Source organism: Panthera uncia (genome assembly GCF_023721935.1).
Source record: "Panthera uncia isolate 11264 chromosome A1 unlocalized genomic scaffold, Puncia_PCG_1.0 HiC_scaffold_17, whole genome shotgun sequence".
Taxonomy (NCBI): domain Eukaryota; kingdom Metazoa; phylum Chordata; class Mammalia; order Carnivora; family Felidae; genus Panthera; species Panthera uncia.
The window spans coordinates 139527808-139554413 of NW_026057577.1; the positions used below are offsets into that span (position 1 = coordinate 139527808).

A 26606-nucleotide genomic window follows, 5' to 3' on the forward strand; every position below is an offset into this window, starting at 1 on the left:
TCCTGGAGGTCTGTTACTCAGATTGTGCTTTTCTTGTAAAGCGTTAAGACCATGACAAACTCTGATCGAGTTTCTGTCCTGCATGACCGCAAATCTTTATCAGTTGACCATTTGTTGCTCCCCTGCCTTTGTTCCTGGGCAGACCTGAGGGACGTCACAGGTAGCCCACCTTTGGTGTGTGTGTGGGGGGGTGGTATGTGGGTGTCAGTTTGCCTTTTGCCCTTTCTTCAATCTCACCATTAAAAAGTCTATTTTAGGAGCGCCTGGGTGGCTCAGTCGGTTGAGCATTCGACTTTGGCTCAGGTCATGATCTCACGGTTTGTGAGTTTGAGCCCCGCGTCGGGCTCTGTGCTGTCAGCTCGGAGGCTGGAGCCTGCTTCAGATTCTGTGTCTCCTTCTGTCTCTACCCGTCCCCTGCTTGTGCTCTGTCTCTCTCTGTCTCTCAAAAATAAAATGTCAAAAAAAATTTTTTTAAGTCTATTTTAGAAGGATATGAGAAAATGATCAAAATATAGTGTCTGTAGAGTAGACTTCCATTAGCTGAGCCATATCTTTGGGAGGACTGCAGGGCTTAGTTAATTCACTAAATTAGGAAAACTTTCTGATAAGTCTGCATTCCTAAAGACTAGCCTGTGGAGATTTCTTACTACGTTAAGGGTGTTCTTATTATGATAAAGGTGTTCTTAGTCCTTGTGTCCCCTCCTCTAGGCTTCAGTTAATCTCTGGCTCACTCCCCAACTCTGTACTCTCACCTAAACCCCTCTTCTTTGTCTTTCTGAAGAGGATTGGGGGAAGGGCTCAGATGCTTCTGGCCCTTCAGGGAGAAGCATTTATGACAGAAAAAGAAAGCATTTATTTGTCTACCCTAACTTCTGGCTCAGTAGTAGAGACACCCCTTTGACTCCTTGTCTGTCACATTGTTATTCAAATGGAGACGGTGGCTCTTTTCCTGCTCTTACCAAAGATTCCTCCTAGGAAGGCATTTCTGGAGTGGAGAGAAAAGCTCCTATCCTACGTACTTATGTTTGGGTAATAGAATCAGTAGTCACTGCTTTATTTTTTTCATTTGTTTTCTGTATTTTTCAACATTTCAACAGATAACATATGCAGGGAAGGAAAGGTAATTTTTTCCTCTACTCCTCTAGGTTCTTGGTGGAGAAGGCCCCTGGATAGAAGATTAACAAGAGAAAAACAAACAGAAGTTTATTCTGGTATACATGGAGGGACCCAGGAAAACATCATCTTAAGGCTTAAGACAGAAGGATGCTGGGGGGAGGTGACCAGGAAAAGCTCAGGAAACAAGGTGAGGCTTGCTACATAGGTCTAAACTGAAGCCTTCCCCATTGCCAAGATTCTTAGGATTTAGAGTTGGCCTTGTGTTACCAGAGGGAAACATCCTTACACACATGCAGATTTCCCTTGTAAATGTAAATGCCCCTTAAGAGAGGGTAGCCTCTTGGTTTTCAGAGCTTTTGCTGTGGCTGCAGTTTCTTCAAAAATAAAAGTTAAGGGGCACCTGGGTGAGCATCCGGGCTCAGGTCATGATCTCACAGCTCCTGAGTTCGAGCCCTGTGTTGGGCTCTGTGCTGACAACTCAGAGCCTGGAGCCTGCTTCGGATTCTGTGTCTCCCTCTCTCTCTGCCCCAACCCACTCGCATTCTGTCTCTGTCTCTCTCAAAAATAAATAAACAAAAAAAAAATTTTTTTTGAATAAGAAAAGTTAAAAAATCAGTCCCAGATCGTCTTTATGCCAAAGAGGCATATTTTGGGGTGGAATGTTTGGCTCCCCTTCTTATAAAAAAATCTGCAAAAAAAAAAAATCAGTCATTACAATTTTTTCTTTTTGTCTTAAGAGTTACTAACATGATATTGGATGATAAAGGATTTCTTCTGAGTGTTTTGTATTTATGTATTTATGTATTTATTTATGTACTTATTTATTTATTTTTGAGACACCCCAACATATCTTTGTGATATCTCTCCTGATAGGATGAGGGCCCCCAAACGTGGGGTGACCCAACTGGGTGGAAGCTGGTGGGATGGGAGGTGAAAGGATTCACCCAGGGCAGAACAAAGGAAAGAGAAGTTTATTGAATGCACCACCACGGAGCTGCAGGCGAGACAGCAAAGCAGAGACTATCTGCCTCAAGGCAGTGAGTGAGGGTTGTATTTAAAGGGAGAAGGTGAGGCTGTATGGGGACTTATGGGATACTCCTTTTTTGGGCCTGTGCCTGGTTGTAAGTAGCCCGTTGGTTAATTAGGGCCTGTGGATATTTTGGGTGGGTCACCTGATGGGCCTGTCTGTATTCAGCTGGAGAGGGGCTGGTTACTGTGGGCCCTTTTGCCTTGATCGGGTTTCCATTGCTCAAGCCTCTTGCCGAAAAGTGGCTTCTACCATCTCCAGACATGGACAAGTAATCCTAGGGTTGGAAGATACAAGTGGGCAAAGTCGCTCCCTATTGAGAACCGCAGGATTAGGGCCAATTTTAGGTGTGTGTTGCCATTTTTCCATTATGATTTATAAAGGGATTACTCTCTGAAATATGAAAGTGAATACGCCTTTTACACCTGGATTTTTTTTTTTTTAAGACTACACAGATAAGAGCATAGGAAGTACCATACTCACTCGACTCGATGACCCTTCATTTCTGTTATTTTCTTTCCGCGAGTGGCATCCAAACACGATTTTGAAAGAGTGTGGCCATAATACTTGAAGCTATCAATCTCAAAGGGTCAGGCACGTCTCAGCCGCACCTCCCCAGTGCCCCATCCTAACACTCCCTGCTACTCAGGAGCAGAAGTGAAAATGCAGATGAAAGTCACGTTTACCTCTATTGAAAACAAGACATCAGGCCCCAAGTGGAGTCTCTTATGCTAAACCTCACATTGCCAATCCAAAACTTAATTATGGTTCCTGTTTTCCCAGAAATGGAGTCTTAAGCCTGTCAGTTAGGAATCTCCTGGTCAGCACCAGACGGGCTAACCCTGCTAGCCCCTAACAGAAAGTGACTTTGCAATAACCAGCCCACTTTTTGTTGCCCCGTATAACTTTCTTGCTCCTTCTACCCCTTCTGCCCGTCAGTCTTTCATTCTGCATAGCTTCTCAGAGCTCCTTTCTATCTGCTGGATTAGGTGCTACCAGATTGATTTTTGCTCACACTCAATATTTTTTACACGCCTCTGTTTATTTCCCATGCTCACTGCATCATTATTAACAATAGCCAAGAAATATAAATGGACACAGAAAGTGTATTCTATATATGCAACAGAATATCATTTGGCCTTAAAAAAGAAAGAAATGCTACCATTTGCAACAACATGGATAGACCTTGAGGATATTATGCTAAGTGAAATAAGTTAGGGAAAGACAAACCCTGTATGATCTCACTTGTATATGGAATCCAAAAATGTCCAGCTCACTTGTATATGGAATCCAAAAACGTCCACTCGTAGAAGAGTGGTTACAAACTGAAGACTTTTGTTTTTTAAGTGGTGAAGCTACACTGATGATCTTAGCTGTCTCAAGCCACACAGGTTTCTTTTTGGTCTGCTATGAGTTAGATGACACGGGAGGCGTGTAGCAGAATGGGTAAGGGGATGGATGGGCTTGGGCATCACATTTCCCGGGGTGAAGAAGGCAGCCTCTGCTGCTTACTAGCTGCCCGGATGGGCACAACTCCTTTTCTCCGGTCCTACTTTCCCATCAGTGGAATGAGCATAATTGCACCTGCTTCATGGCACTGTGGCAAAGATTAAATAAATTAACGCATGTTCAGCGCTTGGAATGGTGCCTGACCCAGGAAATGGTCAATCCATTTCAGGTATCATCGGTTAAGTGCAAGAGAATTGTTCATGTAGTTAAAGGTTCATTCATTTTTAACATAAATCTTCTTTCAAAGTGTTACAATCACGTCATTTCTCTGGTTCATGGGCTAAAACATTTTTGGCTCCCCGTTACATACCAATGCATTTGTACTTAGCACTGGGAGCAAACCATAAATTTCGTATGTATATAAATGATCTGGCTTCAACCCCTTGTGATCTGCTGGCAGAGAAAGAAGCAGAGAGAGGAAGAGGAGGGAGCTTGTGTGATCCCCGCCCCACTTGGAGTTGGGGGAGGGGGAACTAAGGGGGCCTCCATGCCCAGCCTGGAGCCTGATACAAGTCTCCATCCTAGGACCCTGGGATCATGAGCTGAGTGGAAATCAAGAGTCTGTGCTCTCAACCAACTGAGCCACCCAGGCACTCCTCAGAAAAATTTTTTAATCTGGTTACATTAAGTGGTAAAAAGTTGTAATTTACCGTATTGGAAGGGAATCTTCTGAACATGTGCCTCATCAGTCTTTACAGGTTGCCCAGGCTGTTAACTTTTCTCAGGGACTCAAGCCCTTCATGGTGAATAACAGTGATTGCGCAAGACTACAAGACAAACATCCCCCCGCCCCCCCTCCGTGGCTTCATAAACTGTGTGCAGAGCTGTTTGCTCTTAAATGAACCCTTCCTGCTAAGATTTTTATTTTTATTTATTATTTTTATAATACTCTATTTTTTTAAGTCATTTATTTATTATTTTTAGTAATCTTTACATGCAACCTGGGGCTGGAACTCATGGCCCCGAAATTAAGCATAGCATGCTCTTTCGAATGAGCCAGCCAGGCACCCTACCGCCAAGGTTTTTCAATTATTGGGTTATATTCCTAGATTGGTTATTTGTAATTTGCTGTGGATAGGGAGATCAAGCATAGTAATTAGGATTATATTTAAAATCAAATACAACATCTAGCGGCTTCACTTGATAATGTGACTCTGTGGGGCGGGCTGTGGTGCTTTTCTGGAGGCTGATTTATTTCCTGGTGCTCAGGTGGTTCTAGGTCACGTTTGATGCAAGAATGACTTCTTAGGAATTACATGGTCCAAACCCTTCTACAGTGATGTTTTTTCCAACAGAAGGAGTGCTCCTCTTCTAGCATTTCAGGAGCTAATACGTTATCCTGCTTATCACTGTCTTCATTTTTTATGAACTTGAATCATTTCCTCAATCACCCTCCCTCGTCTCTCTGGTCTTCATGCTTGAGTCTGATGCTAACAGCAGGTTCTGTGTCCTCTTGATTTTGTTAGTTGCTGAGATGGGCGTGTACCTGGCACACTCCTACCTAGCCTTCAAAGCCCAGTCCAAATGACCCACCCTGAGAAACTTTTTCTCAAGATAACCATCTTTCTCCCGCAGAACTGTTGCTATCTGCACCTCCTGCATGCTTTTAATCTCCCTGCTATAACTCTTAATCTGTGTAACATGTTTATGTCTATGTGCCTATCTTTTTAGTTGGACTATGGCTGTTTTGTGGTGAGGTCCATCCATCTCTCAAAGTCCTTTACCCAAAAAGTTGTCCCTTGGCAATTGCTGATTTTACAAAAAGATGGCATTTTATGGTCTGTCCTCAATCCCTTTTTGACAATGCCCATGATTGTGGGAATCTCCCACCCACCCATCCACTTATCCCCCCCGTCCCGCCCCGCCCCGCCCAGTATATTGAGCTCATGCTTGTAGCATCAAATATTGTTATTTATTTTTTTAACGTTTATTTTTCAGAGAGAGTGTAAGCTGGAGGAGGGGGAGAGGGGGATGGGGATCAGCGCCGATAACAGGAGACTGACATGGGCTCAACCTCACCAACTTTGAGATCATGACCTGTGCTGAAGTTGAAGTCTGATGTATAACCGACTGAGCCACCCAGGTGCCCCAAAATAACACTTTTTACCTGTATTAACTTATGCCCCGTTATTCAAATTTTCCTGCATTTAAGAAGCCTTGTGCGTAGCTGCGGTTTATAACTCTTGGTTTTGCATTTCAGTATCTTTCAGAGTACAATTTCATATTGTTGGCCTAGCTGGGAAGGGCTACGTTTGGGAGTTCCAGTGGACAGGAGGAAGGGGCTGACAAGTACTGCAAATCTAATGGGCTAAAAGTCAAATCCCAAGATGCAGGGAGGGTTGTATCTGTTCATGTCTGTCAGTCATGTTCAGTCATTTCCCTGGAAACGACATTTCTCTTCCTTTGAGGAGTTGCTGTTTGACCGTCACAACCGCGTCGTTGTGTTGAAGGTTAACTTCAGTGGTTGATCAGCAGCTCCTGGTGCAGACTGCGTCTATCATGGTCATTTCGTGAAATTGTTAAAGTCTGGAGAAGGGGCGGGTTGGGGTAGAATTGGAAGTGGGATGTGGAATTTGTGATCTGGTGTAAATATGGAGCTGTCTCCACCTCTTGTCTGAACGGGGGACCCTCTAAAGGGAATGGGAGCAGACTAGTACCCCTCATGGAGGCGGGGGCCCTGGAGAAGAAAGAGGGAGCCTAGGATTTTATGGGAAAGCAACCGGGGTTCAGGTCAGTACCTGGTTGAAGCCAAGCTCCAGCAGGACATCGTTGTGGGGTTCTGGCTTCATAGCTCCACTTTGCTGAAAACGGTGGGGCAACTGCCCAGCTGCCCAGGTGGTAAGAGAAATGTCCTGAGGGGGGGTGGGCAGGGATAGGGAGAAGAAAAAAAGAAACGTGGGTGTTTCACTGTACTTTAATTTTTAAGAAGATTTTATTTGTAAGTAATCTCTACACCCAGTGTGGGGCTTGAACGTCCAACTTCGAGATAAAGAGTTGTATGCTCTACAGACAGAGCCAGCCAGGTGTCCTTCACTGTACTTATTAGTCCTGGATTGTTCCTTAGGGACTCTAATAAAGGGACGTGTGAAGAGTTTGTCTGTCTAGCAAACTAATTTTCTGCTCTCCGTCCAAACATCATGGAAGCATGGCTACCTTTAAGTCATTTATGGAACTCTATCAAAAACTTTAAAAGTGTAAATAATAGCTCCTTTGAAATAAGATTTCAGTTAATATTTACTTATTTAATCCACATTTATTGAGTTCCATTAATATCAGCCATCATAGTGCATGCTTCAGAGAAAAGGTCCATTTAAACAGATCCACTTGAATTCCAAGTAGCTTACAATGTAGCACAAGGGGGGGGGGACACCCAGATAAATGCATACCTAACCACAATGCAAGACATAATGTGATAAAGGTCCTAAGAAAACCATCTAATTTAACGTGTGAGGTTATTATAAAAATAAATGATTTTCAGCTGAGGGAAATCAGTGCTGACTTTCTTCCAGGTCCTTCTAAAGCCTGGAGTCTCTATCAGGTCATGCTGATGTGATTGCATTCCGGATCTCAGTCAGGTTTAGGATATATAGTGTACAAATAAATCAACATATTTTTAAAATGTTTATTTATTTATTTTGAGAGACTGAGAGCACGAGTAGAGGAGGGGCAGAGAGAGAGAGGGAGAGAGAGAATCCCAAGCAGGCTCTGTGCTGTCAACACAGAGCCCAACATGGGGCTCAGTCCCATCAACTGTGAGATTATGACCTGAGCCAAGATCAAGTCGGGTGCTCAACTGACTGAGCCACCCAGGAGCCTCTAATTCAACATATTTCTATATCTTCAGCTTGTCTGCTAAAATACCTTCTGCATTTCCAAGTTTCAAGGAAGTGAGACCAAGAGAGAAAATAATGTGTTGCTGTTTTTTGTTTTTGTAATTTTTAAATTGAATATGATGTTTTACAATCAAACATGCCCTTAATATATTATTTTATTGTTTTGAAGGTCTCAGAGTATTGGTGGGGGCGGGGGGAGATATAGGAAGTGTTTTTGGTAGAAATTAGGAAGCTCATTATCTCATAACTTTGATGATTTTGCATGCAAAGTTTAGATATCCCTGAGTGTTCAGAGAAGAGAGTGGGTTCTGGGAGAGATCAAAGGAGCTTAGTGAGGATCAAGGCACCTAGGAAGGGTAGAGGGAGGACTGGCTGGTTGGCTTCGATTTAGAAGCCTTTAGGAGTGGAAATCCAGCAGGAACAGAGAACAATGGAAAGATGGAAGAGGCAAAGATAGACTTGAAGGAGAGTATGGTACCGAACTTATGGATAAGACTGATAAAGGCTAGAATGCAGTGTTGTGCAAAATCATACGGGGTACACCATGAGTGATCAATCTGATTGGTCAGATACAGAGACCATCCATCCATATTCCTTCACTTTCCTTTAAAACCAAGGGCATGCATTTTCAAATTTCTGACATCTTCATTGAATGTGAAATCAAGGTATAGGGGAGACAGTATTTCGCCTTCCTCCCTTCTAGGTTCTTTTGGCTGCTCTACTAATTAAAGTAACATGAGACAGATGAATAGGAGAAAAACAAATCATGGCGGTATGGGAGCCCCATGAAATATGAGACCCAAAGGCAAGTGAGGCGGTTGTGGCTTACATGCCACCCTGAGCTTCAGGAACGGGATAGAGACCTGGGGCTTGAAGAAGGGAAGAGGGCGATTCACAGGATAATGTGAAGAGCAGATTTCTGTAATTAGATGTTTGCTTTGCCATCTAACTTTTAGATAAAAGTTATCTCTGGTAATAGTTCTCTTTCTGGGCCATGCCCCCTATCTAATTCTTTATGTAGTTACAGGAGAGGTCAAAGTTTTTCTTGAATCTGCTGGGTCTTGAAAGCCTTCAATCTGAAATAAGGTACCTGCCAAAATGATATATTTTGGGGTCGTGTATTCTGCTGCTCGTCAAAGGTCAATCAAGACTTTGATATTACTTCTACATGGTAGCAAATGACTAGGCAGCAACTACAAATTGGTAAGAGAATAATTTTATTTAATTTGGTTAAGCAATGGAAAAAAAAAAAAACAACGTATTCGCATGACACGGAGTGTGCCAAAATGCTGTAACTACATCCTTCATTGTCCTACAGATTGCGGTCTCACTTGGGAAGTATGGTTTAACCAAATGTACAATGCTTTACAGAGACTGATTGGTTATTACCTGCTTGACTGGACGGAGTTATTCATATACAGTAAAACCTTGGATTGCGAGTAACTTGTTCTGGGAGTGTTTTGCAAGACAAGCAAACATTTCTTATTTTTTCTTAATGTTTATTTATTTTTGACAGAGAGAGAGAGAGAGAGAGAGAGAGAGAGAGAGAGAGACAGATCCTGAGCGGGGAGGGGCAGAGAGAGGTGTAGACACAGAATCTGAAGCAGGCTCCAGGCTCTGAGCTGTCAGCACAGAGTCCCATGCAGGGCTCAAACTCCCAAGCTGTGAGATCATGAATTGAGCCCAAGTCCAACACTTAACCAAATGAGCCAATAGTTCTTGAAATTCACTTTGATATATGAGTGCTTTGGATTACAAGCTTTGATATATGAGTGCTTTGGAATGAACTTTGCTCGCAAACCAAGGTTTTACAGTATTTGTTCAGTAAGTATTGGCTGAACACTACTCTGACCAGGCACAGCGGACAGAAGTCTCCAATGGAGCAAATGCTTCAATAGAAGATGTTAGATAAGAAGCAAACAGGGGTGCCTGGCTGGCTCGGTTGGCAGAGTGTGTGACTCTTGATCTTGGGGTTGTGTGTTTGAGCCCCACGTTGGGTACAGAGATTACTTAAAAATAGGATCTTAAAAAAAAAAAAAAGCCAACAGAATACACACAATATGTAAATGCAGGCATACCTCATAGATACGTGGCTTTGCTTCCAGATCACCATAATAAAGCAAATATCACAATACAGTGAGCCTACTGTGTTTTTGGTTTCCCAGTGCATAAAATAGCTATGCCCACACTACACTGTGGTCTATTAAGCATACAATAGCATGATGTCTAAACAAAAAGTACATACCTTAATTAAAAAATTCTTTGCTGCTCAAAAATGGTAACCATCCTCCGAGCTTTCGGTGAATTGCAATCCCTGATCACCATAACAAATATAATGATTTAAAAAAATTCAAGGGGCGCCTGGGTGGCTCAGCCAGTTGAGAGTCCAACTTCAGCTCAGCTCACGATCTTGCGGTCTGTGAGTTTGATCGCCGCGTCGGGCTCTGTGCTGATGGCTCAGAGCCTGGAGCCTGCTTCGGATTCTGTGTGTGTGTGTGTGTGTGTGTGTGTGTGTCTGCCCCTCTTCCACTCACACGCTGTCTCTCTCTCCTTCAAAAATAAATAAACACTAAATTTTTTTTTTAATTCAAAATATCGTGAGGATTACCAAAACGTGACACAGAAATGCTAGTGCTGTTGGGCAAATGGGGCTGACGGACCTGCTCGAAGCAGAGCTACCGCAACCCTTCTATTGGTAAAAAACACAGTATCTGTGAAGCACAATGACGGGCGATGAAACGGTGTGCCTGCATGTAATACTGAGTAGTGACATGAGAAAGAATAAAACCGGGATAGGGTCAGAGTTAAAATAGGGCTGGAGGATTCTATTTCTGATAAGAAGGTTAAGGAAGGTCTTTTGGATGAGGTGCCTCAGAGCAGAGATCTGAGTGAAGTGAGGGAAAGAGTCATAAGGAGCCCAAAGAAGGTTGAAGAGGGAGTGTACTTGGCAAGGTCAATGTGGTAGGAGCGAACAACAGGGAAGAGGAACGGGGGCGGGGAGGAAAGCTATGGTCATGTCTTCAGAGAGGTAGCCAGAAGTTAGAAGGAAGACTTGAAGGGCATGCTCACATTTTTGATAGTGCACAACGTATGACGGGAAGCCATTGGTGGGTACTGAGCAGGAGCACGCGTGATTAGACTCACATTTGAATTGGATCGTCCTGGCCGCTACTGGGGATGGACTCAAGAGTAAGAAGCAGGGTGACAAGAGGCTATTTTTTTAAAATAACATTTATTTATTTTTGAGAGAGAGAGTGCAGTGGGGTAGGAGCAGAGAGAGGGAGGGGGAGAGAGAGAGAGAGAGAGAGAGAGAGAGAGACAGAGACAGAGACAGAGATCCCAAGCAGGCTCCACGCTGTCAGTGCAGAGCCAGATGCGGGACTCAAACTCACCGACTGCGAGACCGTGGCCTGAGCCAAAGTCAGACCCTTAACCAACTGAGCCGCTCAGGGGCCCCAACAAGAGGCTATATGATAGTCCTGGAGCACCGTGATGGTAGTTTGAATTGGGATGTCGGGGTGGTGAAAAGTAGTAGTAAATTTGGAGTATATTTTGAAAGTACACCTGAAAGAACTTTCCGATACACTGAACGTATGATGTGAAAACTCAGTCAAGGATGCCTCCAAGGATTTTGGCTTCAGTAACGGGATGAATGAACAACTAGCTTACTGGCATAACGAAGGTTGGGAAGCGAGCAGGTTTGGGATGTTGTTTGCTTTTGGACTAGGTTGGTTTGAAATGGCCCTTCGGCATCTAAGTAGGTCAGTCAAGGAGACACGGTGACACGTGAGACTGAAGTTCAGTGGACAGGTGAGAGTAGGAGATATACATTGTGGACTGGGCTGCACATAGCACTGTTCTATGATGCTGACACCGTTTTAGTTCTGACGTACAACAAAGCTATGCTCTGCATTGAATATTTACAACACGCAGATTGCACTTCACTATCCTCTCTAAACACTCACACCCCCACCCATACAACATAACCTAATTGCTCTATAGCACAGAGTTCTTTTCTCTTAGATATTTGAAGGCAACTGAGGATTCTGTGTATTGTCCTTAGCGACCACAGAGACAAATGAGTGCACCCCAGCCAAGTAAATGCTCTCCAAAACACTTTGCAAAAAGATGTAACCATTACCATGCGTCCCTGCTGGTTTATCCATCTTTTAATCACTAAATTATTCAATATGTATAATGAATATTTGCTATGAATTCATATTTACAAATATGGTATAGGATATAGCTTAAAGAACATTTTTCATCGGTTTGGGAAAGAGAAAAAGGTCTCATTAAATAGTTTTGTGAAAATACAAGACTACCTTAAAACTAAATGTCTGGATTTGTGGTGTAAATAAGAAATACAGAAGGAATTTGAAGGAAAGAGAAGCTAAAACAGAAACAAAACAAATTAGTGCACTCCAAAGGTGCCAACTATACAATTTTGGAACATCTCTAAGAGTTTAACTCGAAAGAATCACAAAGCAATTCTGAAGAGCTCTCCAGGCTAATTTTCCTGTTGTTAACCCTCCTATTGAAGGGCATATCAAGGTCATCACACATAATCTAGCTTCAAGATCGTTTTGAAACCATTCTGACCTAGTGTAGCCTGGATTGTTTTCTATTTAAAATCCCTAATGTGACCCCAGAGGATAGATTCAGGACAGGGCAACATGGGAAATTCAAGGAGGATTCCTAGAGATATCCACGAATATCACCAAGTAACTTTTTGGGACATACTTGCTTGGGCCCCTCCTAGCTCTCCTTTATTCTTGGATTCAGCTCAAGAAACTTCTGGTATCTGAAGGGCTTACAACTTCATAGTGAAAGGACTGTTTTGGTGAAGGGTACATTTCACTCAGCCTGTGCGTGAAGGGAGGTGGGTGGGTGGGGGTTAAGATATGACAAGGGAGACTTTTCTGGCATTTGTTATATTATTTGTATCTTTCTTCTCCTTTACATAGGTTGAAGCAGATTGGATGTGCCTTTCAGCATTTTGGTAGATGCATGTTGGCTATTGGATGCCTGTCAGTGGCCTGCTGGTGCCCTGATATTCTTTATCAGATGTCTGTGTCTTAAATGAAGATCAGGAACACATGTCCCTTTTTCAGGGAAGGGTCAGCTTTGGAGGTCAGAGAAGCTGGGAAATAATGTTTTTATGTGGTTACTCACCGTATCGATGAAAGTTAATTTTCTCTTCCTAGCATCGTTTTTCAGAAACAATCAACTAAGAGGACACATCCAGCACTGTGGCTCTTTCCTCTTTTATCCATGATACTCTGCTGTCTGAATCATTCCGCATCTTTTATACAGAAACCACGGCTTGTATGCTGTCCTTCAAATATTAATGTACTTTGTCTTGCCTGGTAGAAATTTACTAGTTGTTAACTGAATTATTTAGGGGATTTTTAAGGACAATTTAGACAGCTTTTAACTCAATAACTGAGGATCAAGGCTTATGACTATCTTAAGCCTGTGGCGGTATACAAACGGTGTGCAATGTCATTTTGACAGGTGCAAACATATGAAAACAGATCTACAACCACATTTCTTCAGCGTGGTAAGTTCCGAGGGCATTCAGGGATTATTATTTTAAAAATATGCTTGCTGCCTGCCACTCTGCTACCAAAAATAAGCAAGTCTGAGGGGCGCTAAGTGTTAGAGGACATTCCCGGGAACTATTTCATTCAGGACCACGTGTGACAAAGCATTTCTGAACTTTTTTGTTCACGACCTTCTTTCCCCGCTTTGCAATCAAACCAATTTATGTCTAAAGACCTGGGACTTTTTTTTTTTTTTTAACCACGTATACTTTTTACTTCCAAAACTTATAAGAGAAAAAATAATCTCAGCTGTTAGTTTATCTCAGTCCTTTCAGAGCATCTATTAGTAGGACGCGGTGCCACCAGACACACCATTTTAGGAGGCTTTATAAAGGTTTGGGGAAAAAAAAAATCATTGGGTATTTGAGCTGGAAGATCTGGAGTCAGGGAACTCAAAAGTTTTGTCAGTAGTCCTATGACCTTGAAGAAGTTACTTAGCCTGTCTCATCCTGGGTCTTCGGCTATGAAATGCAGCCCAAAATGACTGCCCAGAGAGAGTCGACTGCGCCAAAGACGTTAAACTGTTAGAAGAGTGAACATCACCATTGACTCGGATAGGCACATTGCACTACGTAAATGCAATGCTTTATGAGTTTACACTGAACGGATTTGGAAACGACTGCATGTGCGGGCTTTTCCGTCCCGTTCCCTGCAGGTATGGTAGTTTATTTCCAGAAAAGAACTGAGGAGAAAGTTGCCCTGCCTATAGAAAAGTCCCAGAAAGGTTTCCCAGAGTGCAAGTGCAGAGAACTGGCCTTGGGCTGCTGGAAACAAGACCCGAGGACACAGCCACTTCTCAGGGAGGAGAGGTATCATTTGAGTCCTTTATAAAAGGGTGAGGATGAAAGTGACCACCCGCCACACAACGTGGCACCGGAGTTCAGCTGGGAGGAGCCCGTCCAGGAAATGACCCAAGATAGTTACAATGTCACCAAGATATTTACAAATAAACCAGGATACTCACTGCAGGAGGGAGGGGGCGAGGAGGACGCAGGGAAGATTCTGGGGCGAGACGGACAGAGGGAGGATATAGGTTCCAGAGGCTTCGGTTTTTAGGGCTCTGGTGGATCCCTGAGAGTGCCCTTGAGGGAGAAGGCTCTGAGAGGGCCCGGAGCAATCCCCGTGCAGCAGCGGTTACCGTCCCCCGGGCTCGCGCTCCCCTTCCCGGGCCCCTGCTCCGCCGGCTTCCGCGAGCCAGGACACCAGCCTCGCGCACCTCATCTCCCACGCGGGTCTCGGGTTCGACCACCCCGGCCCCACCCAGCCCAGGGCTGCCGCAGCCCACTTGCCTTCCCAGTAACGGTTTCTGGACCCGTGGCCTCCGACCCCTCCCCCTCTCCCGGCTCCCGGAGCCGCAGTGCCGCGCCGTTAGGAGAGGGGTAATCCGCCCCGGAACCGACGTGAGCGGCCCCGGGGCGGGGTCGGTGGAGGCGGCTCGGGGATCTCCCCTCCCTGAATTCCAGCCCGAGGTCTCCGCACCCCACACGGGGCTCGCACCCGCCTCCTCAGGCCCCCCCTCCTCCGGCGCGCCCCCTCCCGCCCCCTAGCCCCTGGCGCCCGGGTCCCCCTCCCCACCCTCCTCCCTCCCTCCCTCCCTCTACTCCTCTCTCTCTCCTCCCACCCCCTCCGTTCTCCCCTCGGCTGCAGCCCGAGCCCGGCCCGCCAGCTGGGCTGGCAGGAGGGCGGCGGCGGCACCACCATGAGCTTTGAGGGTGGCCACAGCGGCAGTCGGCGCCGCGGGGCGGAAAGCGGGGACACCGAGCCGCCCCCGTCGCCTCCCCCGCCGCCGCCGCCGCCGCCGCCGCCGGGAGAGCCGGCCTCGGTCCCCGCGCCCCCACGCTACCTGCCACCTCCGCCCGCGCCGCCCGCGTCCCCCGAGCGCGCCGCGGGACCAGACGAGCCGCCGACGGAGGTGGTCCCGCGGCGCCGGGGCGCGGACGAGCTGCCGCCGCCTCCCGCGCCCCTGCCGCCCGCCGGCCAGGAGGTGTCGGCGGCTGGCGACTCCGGGGAAGGTCCGAGGCTCCTTCCCGAGGCGGCTGTCCCCGAGGCGGCGGCGGGGAAGGGCGTCCCCGGGGAGCCTGAGGCCGGCGCGGGCGGGGAGGGCGAGCGGCGGGGCGCCAGCGACCAGCCCGAGACGCGCTCGGTGTGTAGCAGCCGCAGCAGCAGCAGCGGCGGTGGCGACCAGCGCGCCGGGCACCAGCACCAGCACCACCAGCCCATCTGCAAGATCTGCTTCCAGGGCGCCGAGCAGGTAAGGAAGGCCCTGCGGGACCCCGGAGGTGCCGGCGGTGGGCTCCGGTCCGAGCTGGACCGGCGCCTGCCCAGGACGGTCGACCTTTCAGCACCATGGACAGAGCTCGCCTCCCGGCTCTTCTCCTGCCCGGCTGGTCCAGTCCAGCCAACTCAGCGGCAGCTACCTGGGTTCCCTTTTCCCTTTCTGTCAAGGCAAATGAGAATGTCCCGGTGGCGAATGCAGGGTTTAATTGGGTCTGCACTTAATTTTTCTTACCTGGTTTTACAGTTACACATTCCTCAGGTGCTTTAATGATAAAGTCATAAGTATCTCCTTTGTGAATTGCTACATGGATTTTGGTTTATAGATAGAAACAAATCCTTTTTCCACAAATGCCTACGGAGGCAGAGAGTCTTAGAATACAAACTGGGGGTGAGTCACGTCAAAACCAAAAAGGGCAGGGGCTTTACATATTGCAAATTATGTTGACTCACTGATGTGAAAAGCATGTCACAGTGTTTACAAGAGAAATAGGAATGTACTTTGACCTTGCGAAAGAAAGAGTATTTAGCTAATAACTTATTTTTTATTTTGTTAGAAACATAATTCTAACATTATAAACTCCATAGAGGTACATGCAAACTTCTGTGAGAGTGATCATGGAGGCAGCAGGATAATATACCTCTTACAAAATGTGTGGTCTGAGAAAACATTAAGTTTAGTATTTTTAAAAGTAAGGAAATTGCATAAGAATATGCAGGCTTTCAGGAATATAGTGCCCTAAGTCAATATTTATGATGCTACATTTAGAAAAAATAAAAGCATAACCCTACTGCAAGCTACTTTCAGGGATGCCATGCATTTCTTCTTTAGCAATGATTAAGAATAACTGCAGAGGAAATGCATCTGACCATCCACTTAAAAGTTGTTAAAGAGGTTTAATAGTACAGCTTTCCCCCAAGGGTATTGGGAGCTATATCTTGCAGACATTTTGTGTGTTGGTAGAACATTTATGTCATAACATCAAGCAATATCTTTGAAATAGTTTTAAGATTGTAGTTTCATTCCCATCAGAAGTATAAAAATTTAATTTAATTTTCTCATGTAGATTGATGCTTGTATCCATCTGGGTAAATGGCTTTGAAAGAAAAGAAAGCAAGTGTTAGTTTTTTTTTGTTTTTTTTTTTTGTTTTTTTTTGTTTTGTTTTTTTAAGTAGAGGCACAAGTACAGATATTCACCTGAGGTGTTATCTTTACAGGGGGAGTTGTTAAATCCCTGCCGATGTGACGGATCCGTTCGGTACACACATCAGCTGTGCCTGCTGAAATGGATCAGTGAGAGGGGTTCCTGGACCTGTGAGCTCTGCTGTTACAGATACCATGTCATAGCCATTAAAATGAAACAGCCTTGCCAGGTAAACATCGGTGACATTTCTTTTTCCTGAAATGATCTTGCTAAATATGTGTGCACTTGAGTTTAGTTATTATGAAGGATGCCGACATAACGCTACTCAAAAACATTTTATGCAAATCAAAATAAAACCAAGATGAAGAATTTGTTGAGTTGTGCTTTGAAAAATCTGTGACACTTTTTAATCTGAGGAACTCAAGAGACATTTTATTCAAATGGTTTCCATTATTAATTTGTTGCTCTTCGATAAAATGATACCCATCTTTGCTTCTAAAAGGACAGGTTGGTAAACTGTGAAATACTTCAGTTAAATCGATTTTATTAATTGGACATGTTACACTATTTTTATAATATTTTGTTAATTGAAGCTTTGAAGCCATGAATGGGCTGCATTGATGGAAAACACGTGCATGTAAAGTAAAACTTTACTAGTCTGGAAACTTTAGTTGAGTCTTTTAGTTTTAATCTGAAAACTAGGCTCTTCACTTAACTAGGCTCTTTTTCGTATGATGTTACATTTAGAAGCTTTGGCTACTTTGATTATTTGTTGTGTTCAAGTACATAGTGGATTCAGAGGTATTCCCAACTGTTACTCTCAATACCACTGAAATTGTGTATATTCTTAAACTTTTTGTGTATAATCACATAAAACACAATTGCCATAACCCTACAAATGCCCTTGGAAAAATAGGCTTTCATTTTTTTATGGTGGGGCTGATTCAGGTTCTTTGAATCGATCGGTGGGATGTAAAATTGAAAATATTAAAAATGATGTATTAAATTAATGCAGAATAGTGTGTGACTGATGAGATCTGGTAGTAACCTGGAGCTGAAGTTAGGCAGACATAAAAGTGGAGATTCAAAACAGGGACAAAGGAAGACAAATGGAAGGAAGAGGAAAAAGGAAAAGTTAGGAGGGGAAGAAAGTCATAAAATCTCTCTATTTCTGCTTACATCAACAAATGCAGCTTGCATTGAATAATATACAATAAGTGAGACTGTTAGTGATCGCAGGGGGACCTGGAAGCTGATACACTACTGCTTTCATAATTTAAATTTCATAGATTTTAATTTGTGCATCCTTCATATGGTTTGCAATTAATTTGCATCTCTGATAGTCACCATTTGTAGCATGATTAGCAGGCATGAAATGAAAATATGAATTTTTTCAAGTTGACCTAAGGCTTATAAATAATTTGGAAAGAAGAATAACTAATGTGGAGGAGTGATGTTATCGTGCTGAAGATAGGCACAAAGCTAACACAGTTTCCCAGGACCTCTAATTGATTGAACTACTTGGGTATCAATTTATGGATATATCGTAGCTGTCTTGAAAAACACATGGAACCGTGTCCAGATACAAGGATAAGAGTTGTATAATTGGATCTACAATAATTCTATGACTAGAAACATGGGGGAGATGGGAAAGGGGCAGCTTTGGACCTCCAGTGGAAAAGTCCCATGAGAAGTACCATGACCAGATGTTCAAGAGTTCAAACAGAATGCTAAGTATTTAAAGAACTTATGGCTACTATATCTTAATTCACGTGGGATGATTAATTTTGAAGTAAATAGAAATAGGTCCTTGATGTAATTTTAAAATGCAGAAGAGACAAAGGGCTAGGACAAAAAAAATACTGCTTACTAATTCTATAGCAAAATGAAGTGATTGCTACTATGTTTTGTTTCATTCATAAAAGGAATCATTCAGTGTCATTTTAACAAAAGCAGTTCCTCAAAATGTGTATATGATATGAAATCAAAACAACAACAACCAAACCAACGAAAACCGCAAACCAAAATGAACCCAGTGTTACTAATACACTAGAACTAATTTTATTACGACACATGCGGATACTGCCCTGCTCTGCAACCTGACCTGTTTGGTAGAGTTAACGACCAAATAATATTTAGAAACAAAGTTGATATAAGTCTGATAATGATAGCACAGAACATGCCTGAGAAATAGCCCTCCAGGACTATGTCATATGCATATAAAGCTCAGTGCTCTTAATGAGTGGAAATCAGTTATAAAGTTCCTAAAGTGTGGATTCTTCTACCTAGGAGCAGGTTATTCTCAGATAAAGTTTTATTAATCGTCTGACATTTCTGTTACGGATGACCTACAAACTGAGCATTTACTCTGATTTTTGGGTTTTCTCCCTTGCTGGTGTGAGGCCGATCAGATTTAGCGTTTATCACATTCATGCTTTTATGACCTGGCAGAAATCCATTTCTTCATGGTGTAGGATCAAACAGGCAGTATGCTGTGGCACTCCTCTTCTTTCCACATCCGTCTAAGTATGGAAGGTTACGTATGTCTTAAGTATAGAGCCCTCTGTAGCTGTGAGTGGGTGGTTCCTTGGATGTAGAACAGAAGAGAGGATAAATAATAATATTAATAGAGAACATTTGCTGAACACTTACTCTGTGCCAGGCACTGTTTAAGTGCTTTACATATGCTGATACTGATATTTAATCTTCCTACGAGGTAGGGAAAAGTATTATCTCTGTTTTACACAAATGGAAACTGAGACACGGAAAAGTTATATAACTTCTACTAGGTACATATCTAATCAAAGGCCAGGATTCAGATTTAGTCAGGCTGGCTCTAAGTCACCACGTGACTTATTGGCTGGCTCTTAGTCACCACGTCGCATATTGGAAAGTGTTCTCAATTCCATCATGGCCATTTCTGGGCCTATCGTGGCTTATCCTGTGTTATGCTGAGCCCATCAGGAGCTGGTTTTTAGCCTGGGTCTCTAACAGGGTGTAGAAAGGCTTTGACTACTTGTTGTTGCATAACAAAGCACCCCAAATACTTACCGGTTTAAACAACAATCACATTATCTCTTCAGAGTCTGGGTTGATCGAAGTCAGCTCGTAGGTTCTTCTCCCTATGTGGTGTCAGTCTGGAGCTGGAGTCATCCAGAGGTTTGACTAGAGTGGAACATCCAAGGTGGCTCACTTATGTGACTTGTTCTTGGTGCTGGCTGTTGGCTGGACGCTCATCAGGGGCTGTCACCTGGCACCCCGGTTCTCTTCCCACGTGACTTGGATTTTTCACAAGAGGTTGTTGAGTTCCAAGCGCATGAAAGCAGAAGTTACAGATCGCTTAAGTACAGTTGCATGCATGTTGTATTCTCTTGATTAAAGCAAGTCACAGGACCGGCCCACATTCAGAGGAGGGAAAATAGACTCCGCCTTTGGAGTCTGTCCTTCTTTTAAAGAGGGTGGCTATCTTTAATCCACAATAAAAGATAGTTTCTAAAATGGCTCTAACTATCCTGGTCTCTGTATTAAGTACTCACTAGGCCCAGATAGGTCCACAGGCACCATCATAACTCCCCTCCCAGGGCTCAGAAATAAAAAACAAGCTTGAAAAAATGTATAGGAGGTTGACTCATCAGTGGTGCTCGATGCAGACCCCCAAGCACTTCCAGAAGTGATTATTACCATGAGGTACCTCCTGGTGCTCAGAGGAATATGGGGACCGAGAAGGGAAAAGAATAGCTAACCAGAAGCAGGTGTACGTGCGAGGGAAACATGTGGCAGTGAGTCTAGAACTTTAGTTTTACTTGTTTTTCTCATTGAGATTAGAATTCTTTGAGAATTTGGGTCTAAAACTCTCCATTCCGTTGGGTTTTAGCGATTCTCAGCAACATGACCCTGTAGAAAACGGATGTATCCCCTAAACATATTTAAGCCTTAATTGCTGTATCATTAGCAGTGAGGTTAATTAAGACATTCCAAGTAATTAACATGCATTTACCCTCCTACCTACTTGCAGAATCTATTTTATTGATTAGCATATTCAAGATGACGCATTAATAATATTTTAAGAGTAAAAGCTAATTGTTTTGAATCTCATACTATGGTATAAAATTAGTGGAATCTAAGGACATAGAAGATCAATTTTATCTTGAGATGCTGGTGACATTAACTAATTAAGCTATATTCAAGGTTCTGAATTCTTTCAGTGCTTTTTGCAAGGAATATAGACGGTTGAAGAGAGAACATTTATTTGGTAACATATGGTAGGAGAATCTTAAGACTTGTTATAAAAGACCTCACTCCTTAAACATAGGAAAATACACTAGAAATGGAAGGTACCTTGGACAAATTACTTAACTCTTTGTGCCTCAGTTAACTCATTTTTTAAAAAGTCATCTCTATACCCAATGTGGGCTAGAATGCACAACCCTGAGATCAAGAGTCATAGGCTTTACGACTGAGCCAGCTAGGTGCCCTCAGTTAAGTCATCTTTAATAGATCATAATGGCATCTATTTTATCCATTATTTTGAAGACTAAATACATAAATATATGCAAAGTGCTAAGAATAGTGCCCAGTACATAATAGGTACCATTTTAATGTTAGCTTTGATTATTATTACTTGCTCATTCAGCTAACAGATGGGGACCTTCAGTCACTCACAGGTCCCTGTTGTTTCCTTCAATCTCTTGTCACCAAAGTGAAGTTAATGACTTCTCTTTCCATATCACGCTTTATCCCTGGATGTTTACACCCCACTTTTTCTTCGAGAGCACATCTCAGTGTCTGAACACATTTATTTTTGTACATAATGAATAAACAGCATTTTAAGAATCAGGTGTTATGCTATATAACAATCTCAGCACACAAGGGCGTATGTGCTCCAGAGATAATATCCCTCCCCATGGGTCCTTATTGGAGTCTACTCATAATCGGGAGTTATGAGATGCTTCCACAGGTGGCCAGGCACAGACTAGTGCGATTCATTTTCTCAGGAGTCATTTGTTTACACTTTGGAAATGCCCCTACTGAGTGGGGTGTGCCTGTGAGCAAGAGGAGGTTGGAGAAGCCCCAGAGATCCCTGGGGGGCAATCACAAAGAGGCACAGGCAGTTGGGCTGAGCCTCAGTCAGAGTGAATGGTGGTGCCCATCAGCTTTCCTTCTCCCCCCTTACTTCAAGTACCAAAGGAAAGGGCTAGGAAGGAACTTGCCTCGGACAGTGTTGAAAGTTGCATGGGGGCCATATACCTTTGTGAATATTAGGCCCCTGGACATTTTTACTAGCCTGTAACATTTTTTATCAGCATTTCCCTTACTGCTTTGCCTTTCAACACTCAGTGTGCTGTCAGCAACAGGTCTTCTCATAGCAGTAAAAATGACTCAAAGTCTCCCAGGAGGGAGAAAGACTTGAGAGCGGTTTTCATTTCTACCCATATTCTCAAAACCCCGGGGCTCATCATGACAGTTTTGAATTAGAGAGGAAGTTGGCACCAGGTGGGTCCCTCTTGGCTAATGTTCCAGACCTTATTTGTACAGCGTTTATAGAACCTTAACTTCTCGAGGACTCTGTGGTCGTTATTTTCCTGAGTGGGGCTGTGTCACGGGAGGGGTGGTCTACCTTCAGAAGTGATGCAGTCATTCTCGTGATGTAGCTGACACACAGCAGGAGAAGTTGACAAGTTATTATAGAAAATCAAGTGTGATTTTGAACATGTAGTAAGAAGACATCAGAGCATGAACTGTATCGCTTTTGCATGCTGTCATTTGAAATACTTCAAAATACTTCAAAATACTTCAAGGCATTTTCCTTTTATGGGTTAAAAATGTCTGCATACATACCACCTGGCTGACATGGTGAACCGCCCTTTCTCTGGTTTTCTCTAACCCCTGCTCTCTTACTAACATTCCCTGCGGGCTTAATAGCAAATGGCAAGCTGAGGAGAAGCTTTTCGTTACCATGCCTGAACAACTGAGAAACAACATTAAAATGTAATATTTAAATGCATATGTTGGCATATTTTATAGGTAATTAAAAATGTCAAAATAAACAAAGAACACATCATGAGGCAATTTGCTCGCCTTTGAAATTATTTTTGTTCCATTTGCTTACTAATTCTCAAAACACATGAATCTTCATTTTACTCACTGGAACAGATTAATGATTCTCTGCTGAATAAAATATGTAAATTATACTTTGTGTACTACTTATAAGCCATCTTATTTATTGTGTAGGCCACGGGTACAGTGATGTTACAATTTGTCTCAAGGCCAGATGGTTCTGAGATGGCAGTCAAAACAGATGGAGTCCATTGAGGCATCTTGTGCTGGTGTTGACCTTTACCCTTTACCAAAAGAAGACTGGGATGATGTTGCCCGGATGGTGGTACTTTCCAGAACTGTCTTCTATACCCATTTGCTTTTCTACACTTCCTAGCTCTGGTTAAGTGTATTTCTATTTTGATACCCCTCTCTTCTTCACTTTCTTGGCCCCTCCCCAGTTGCCCTTGGAAGAGGAACCCCCCCCCCCGCCCTCCACCACCGCTGCCAACCTGGGGTGGAACTGGGCAGACTTTTTGGTTAAAGCAACTTACGGTGGCAAGAAAATTGGGTAGTGGTTGGGTAGAGGAACCTTGCAATGGCTCCAGAATGTCTTCACTTGATAACATTAATCTTGGTATGTAAACCAGAGGTCAGCAAATCTGTTGCGTAAAGGTCCAGACAGTAAACTTTAGGCTCTGAGGGCCTAAAATATTATGGTTACTGTCCTAGCATGAAAGCAGTCATAACCGTCGCGTAAAGGGATGGGCGTGTCTGTGTCCCAGTGAATCTTCACTTGTAGACCTTGGAAGTTGAATTTCATATACTCTTAACATGTCAGGAAATAAGATCCTTCTTTTGTCTCCCCCACCCCACCCCACACTGCAGCGATTTCAAACATAAACACTTGTGGGCACCAAAAAAAGAGGTGGATTACCAGCTGGATTGAGCCCACATGGGTTTGACAGTAGTTTGCCAACCCCCAGTTTAAACAAATTAAGTATCAACATGGACTTCGGTATTTTCTGACCTCTTAGAAAATGAGATGGGTGAAGTGTCCCCAAATTTTTATATGTTTCTTTGTAATTTTGAGTGAAATCATCATACACTTACATCGTTCAGAAAATGGTGGGACTGTATCTCCATAACAAAATGCTATCAACTTTACACTAAATATTAAAACCATTGTTTCTTCCGAACAGTTTCTTGGTTGTATTGAACTCAAAGCCTCCATTTCCAGGAGCTGCTTCAGTTAAGTTAGAAGCAGAAGGCGGAGACATCCCAGAAGAAGCCCTCAGTGTCCCTGGAGTAGGCCACCTTCTTGTCCCTTTGAGTTGTAGAATGCATTTTGGAGAGTGTTCGCAGATCCATCCCTAAAGCAGGTCCTCCCAGGCTATCTGCAGCCCAACAGGTATGCTTAGAACACCCACTTTTGAATGTTTCAAAATGTTGTTGAGTTTGGTTGGGGTTTCCAAGCCTGCCTTCTGGGAGGACAAGCTTATCAGTGAGTGGGAGGGGTTTGGGAACAAATTCTGTAACACAGCTCAACAGAGTTTGGGAAAGCTTCTCTTTCTTGGTCGCTTTGTGGTCATTCAGTGGCTATTTGTAGTACAAATGAGTGAATGAATGAATGAACGAGTGTCTTAGTAGGATGAACAGAACCAGGGGGCCATGTTCATATTTGTGCAGTGAGAATACATCTCAAGGAAAATGATCGAACGTGCGTTCGATGCTGGCACGTCAGCCATCTATTGGCTGTGAGTTTTCAGCTTGTTCTTAAGTTGCTTTTCTAATAATTCTCTTCTGAAGCTGTTCCGGCAAGTATGTTCAGTTCTTCAGACCACAGGAAAAAGCCTTAAGAGTAATACAGAGATCTATTTTTAAAAGCCTAAAATTGAAAGGAAAAAAAAAAAAACCCACAAAAGGTTCCAGAGAGACATGTCTGCTCTTTTCACAAAACAAAATGTCATGAAAAAAGACTCTGTAAATGTGAAATTACCCATGTGTGACACACTTGCTTTCTTGAGGTTGTCACTGGTTGAAGGATTTCATCTAGCATTTGTTCAGAGAATCTGAATAATCTGCCGGAAATTTTGCTGTATGATCATGGGTATAGATGAGCTGCTAAGAACGTCTACGTGGTACAACTCTTTTGGCGTGGAATCTGTCACCTGGCTAAAAACAAGGTGAATTTTTTTTTTTTTTTTTGACAAACGGTTTGTACAGTTGTGATGTAACTCCAAAAGTGCTTTTCTACTGGTGATAACAATACTCCAACACAGAGAGACACGGAGGAAGAGAACAGACTCTTCTCCTTGCTCATTTCCTGCTTGGCACGTGGCTTTACTGCGATGTGACAAACTAGGTTCCCTTCTATTTTCGGACCCTGTAAGAGTAGAATGGTGCGACCGAGGAAGGGTGAGTGTGCTTCTGACCGTTCGTAGCAGCAGGGAGTGGACCGGCAGGAGATAATCGCCTATAATTACGAGTAAATGGATGGTAGTCCCTGGGGTCTCTCCAGGAAAGACTGCGCTATGGCTTGTGCTTTCTGTATCCTTGGATATTTGACCACATGGTCCCTGCCAGAGCGTAACTTACAATTCAACAGCTGTTCTACATGACTTAGCCCGATGAGGTCCCGTGTAAGTAGAGGTGGATGGCGCCCCAGCACGAAGCAGCGCACGTAGGAAGACGTGGCCCAAACCGGAAGCATTTCTATACAGGCAGAGCCCAGAAGAGAATTTACTGAGGATTTCTGTCCTTCCTCTTAGGCGTGGTATGCTCTGGGGACTAGCGTCTGAAAACCTGCTTTCTCTCCAGTGTTTATCTCTTATATCAGTTCTCTTGGCTAAAACTTGGGCAGTGTGTTCTTATCATAATAATAGAGTTTCATTGCCTTCATGTGCCCTTTGGTTTCCTTTCTCATTTTGGTATGCTAATTATGTGCAAGTGGCCAAAGCTTAACTTGGGCACAGGAGGCCCTCCCATAGGCACCTAGCTCTTATTACAGGAACCCTCTGGGCGCTCCTTTGTTATATATGGACTTGATCTTGTGCCATGATACTCATTTGTGTCCTGACTCTGAGTTACGATATAGTTCAAATAAACAAGGAACTATTTCTTCAAGAAATTTATACAGGCTCTCCTTGGTTGGTTCAGCCTGTTAAAAAAAAGATTTTGTTTTTATTATTTTTTTTAATATTTATTTATTTGGAGAGAGAGAGAGAGAGAGAGAGAGAGAGACAGAGTGCAAGTGGGGGAGGGGCAGAGAGAGAGGGGAGACACAGAATCCCAAGCAGGCTCCAAGCTCTGAGCCATCAGCACAGAGCCCGACTCAAGGCTCGAATTCAGGAGTTGTGAGATCATGACCTGAGCCAAAGTCAGACGCTCAACAGACTGAACCACCCAGGCACCTCCAAAAAAGATTTTTAAGAATGATAACCTCTCTCACAAGTATCAGGGAATTTTACTTATATTCTTGTTGAAAGAATATTCTAGAAGCCACAGGGGAGTACTTTTTCTTTTCTCTCCCCACCCCCAATCACTCCCCAGTATTAACTTCTTTTCTATGTTACATTTGCAATTTTTTTTTACATAAATATGTATGTAAGGAATCTCTTATTAATTTAAAGAAAAAATAAAGAACATAAAATATTTATAGTAGAATAGAAAAATAACACAGGATTTACTAGGAATACATGGAACATTCAGTAAATATTTGTTTCATGCTCATTCCATCTTTTTCTTATTTTCTTGACAACATTATCCCCTTACTTTTTTAGCGGAAGCTCCAGTCCTTTGGAGAGGAAGGGTTATCTATTCTTACCCACATTGTATCCCCTAGGATCAAGCATTCCCAAGCTCAAATCTGGAAGTTGAAAGAAAATCCTTTTTTTAAAATTTAATTTAATTTAATTTAATTTAATTTAATTTAATTTTATTTTATTTATTTTATTTTATTTAGAGAAAGAGCACATGACAGCAGGGGAGGGCAGAGGGAGAGAGAGAAAATCTTAATCAGGCTCCACGCTCAGCACGGAGCCCAACATGGGACTCAATCCCA

General features: G+C 43.4%; 2 protein-coding genes across 2 annotated transcripts in view; one reads left to right on the forward strand and one right to left on the reverse strand.

Moving 5' to 3' along the window:
* Positions 1–456: 456 nt before the first annotated feature.
* On the reverse strand, positions 457–14789 carry LOC125935314 (uncharacterized). The gene is made up of 4 exons (XM_049648926.1): positions 14748–14789; positions 14053–14631; positions 6391–6504; positions 457–1165 (listed from the first exon to the last, which is right to left on the reverse strand). Exons 1-4 carry the CDS (start codon positions 14787–14789, stop codon positions 1142–1144), a joined length of 759 nt encoding a protein of 252 aa, XP_049504883.1. The 3' UTR covers positions 457–1141.
* Positions 14663–26606, forward strand: part of MARCHF11 (membrane associated ring-CH-type finger 11) — a 102833-nt gene continuing 90889 nt past the window's right edge. The window contains exons 1-2 of the mRNA XM_049648269.1: positions 14663–15339; positions 16581–16736. Coding sequence (XP_049504226.1) covers positions 14788–15339; positions 16581–16736 — 708 coding nt within the window. The 5' untranslated portion in view covers positions 14663–14787. The remainder of the gene's footprint in view (positions 15340–16580; positions 16737–26606) is intronic.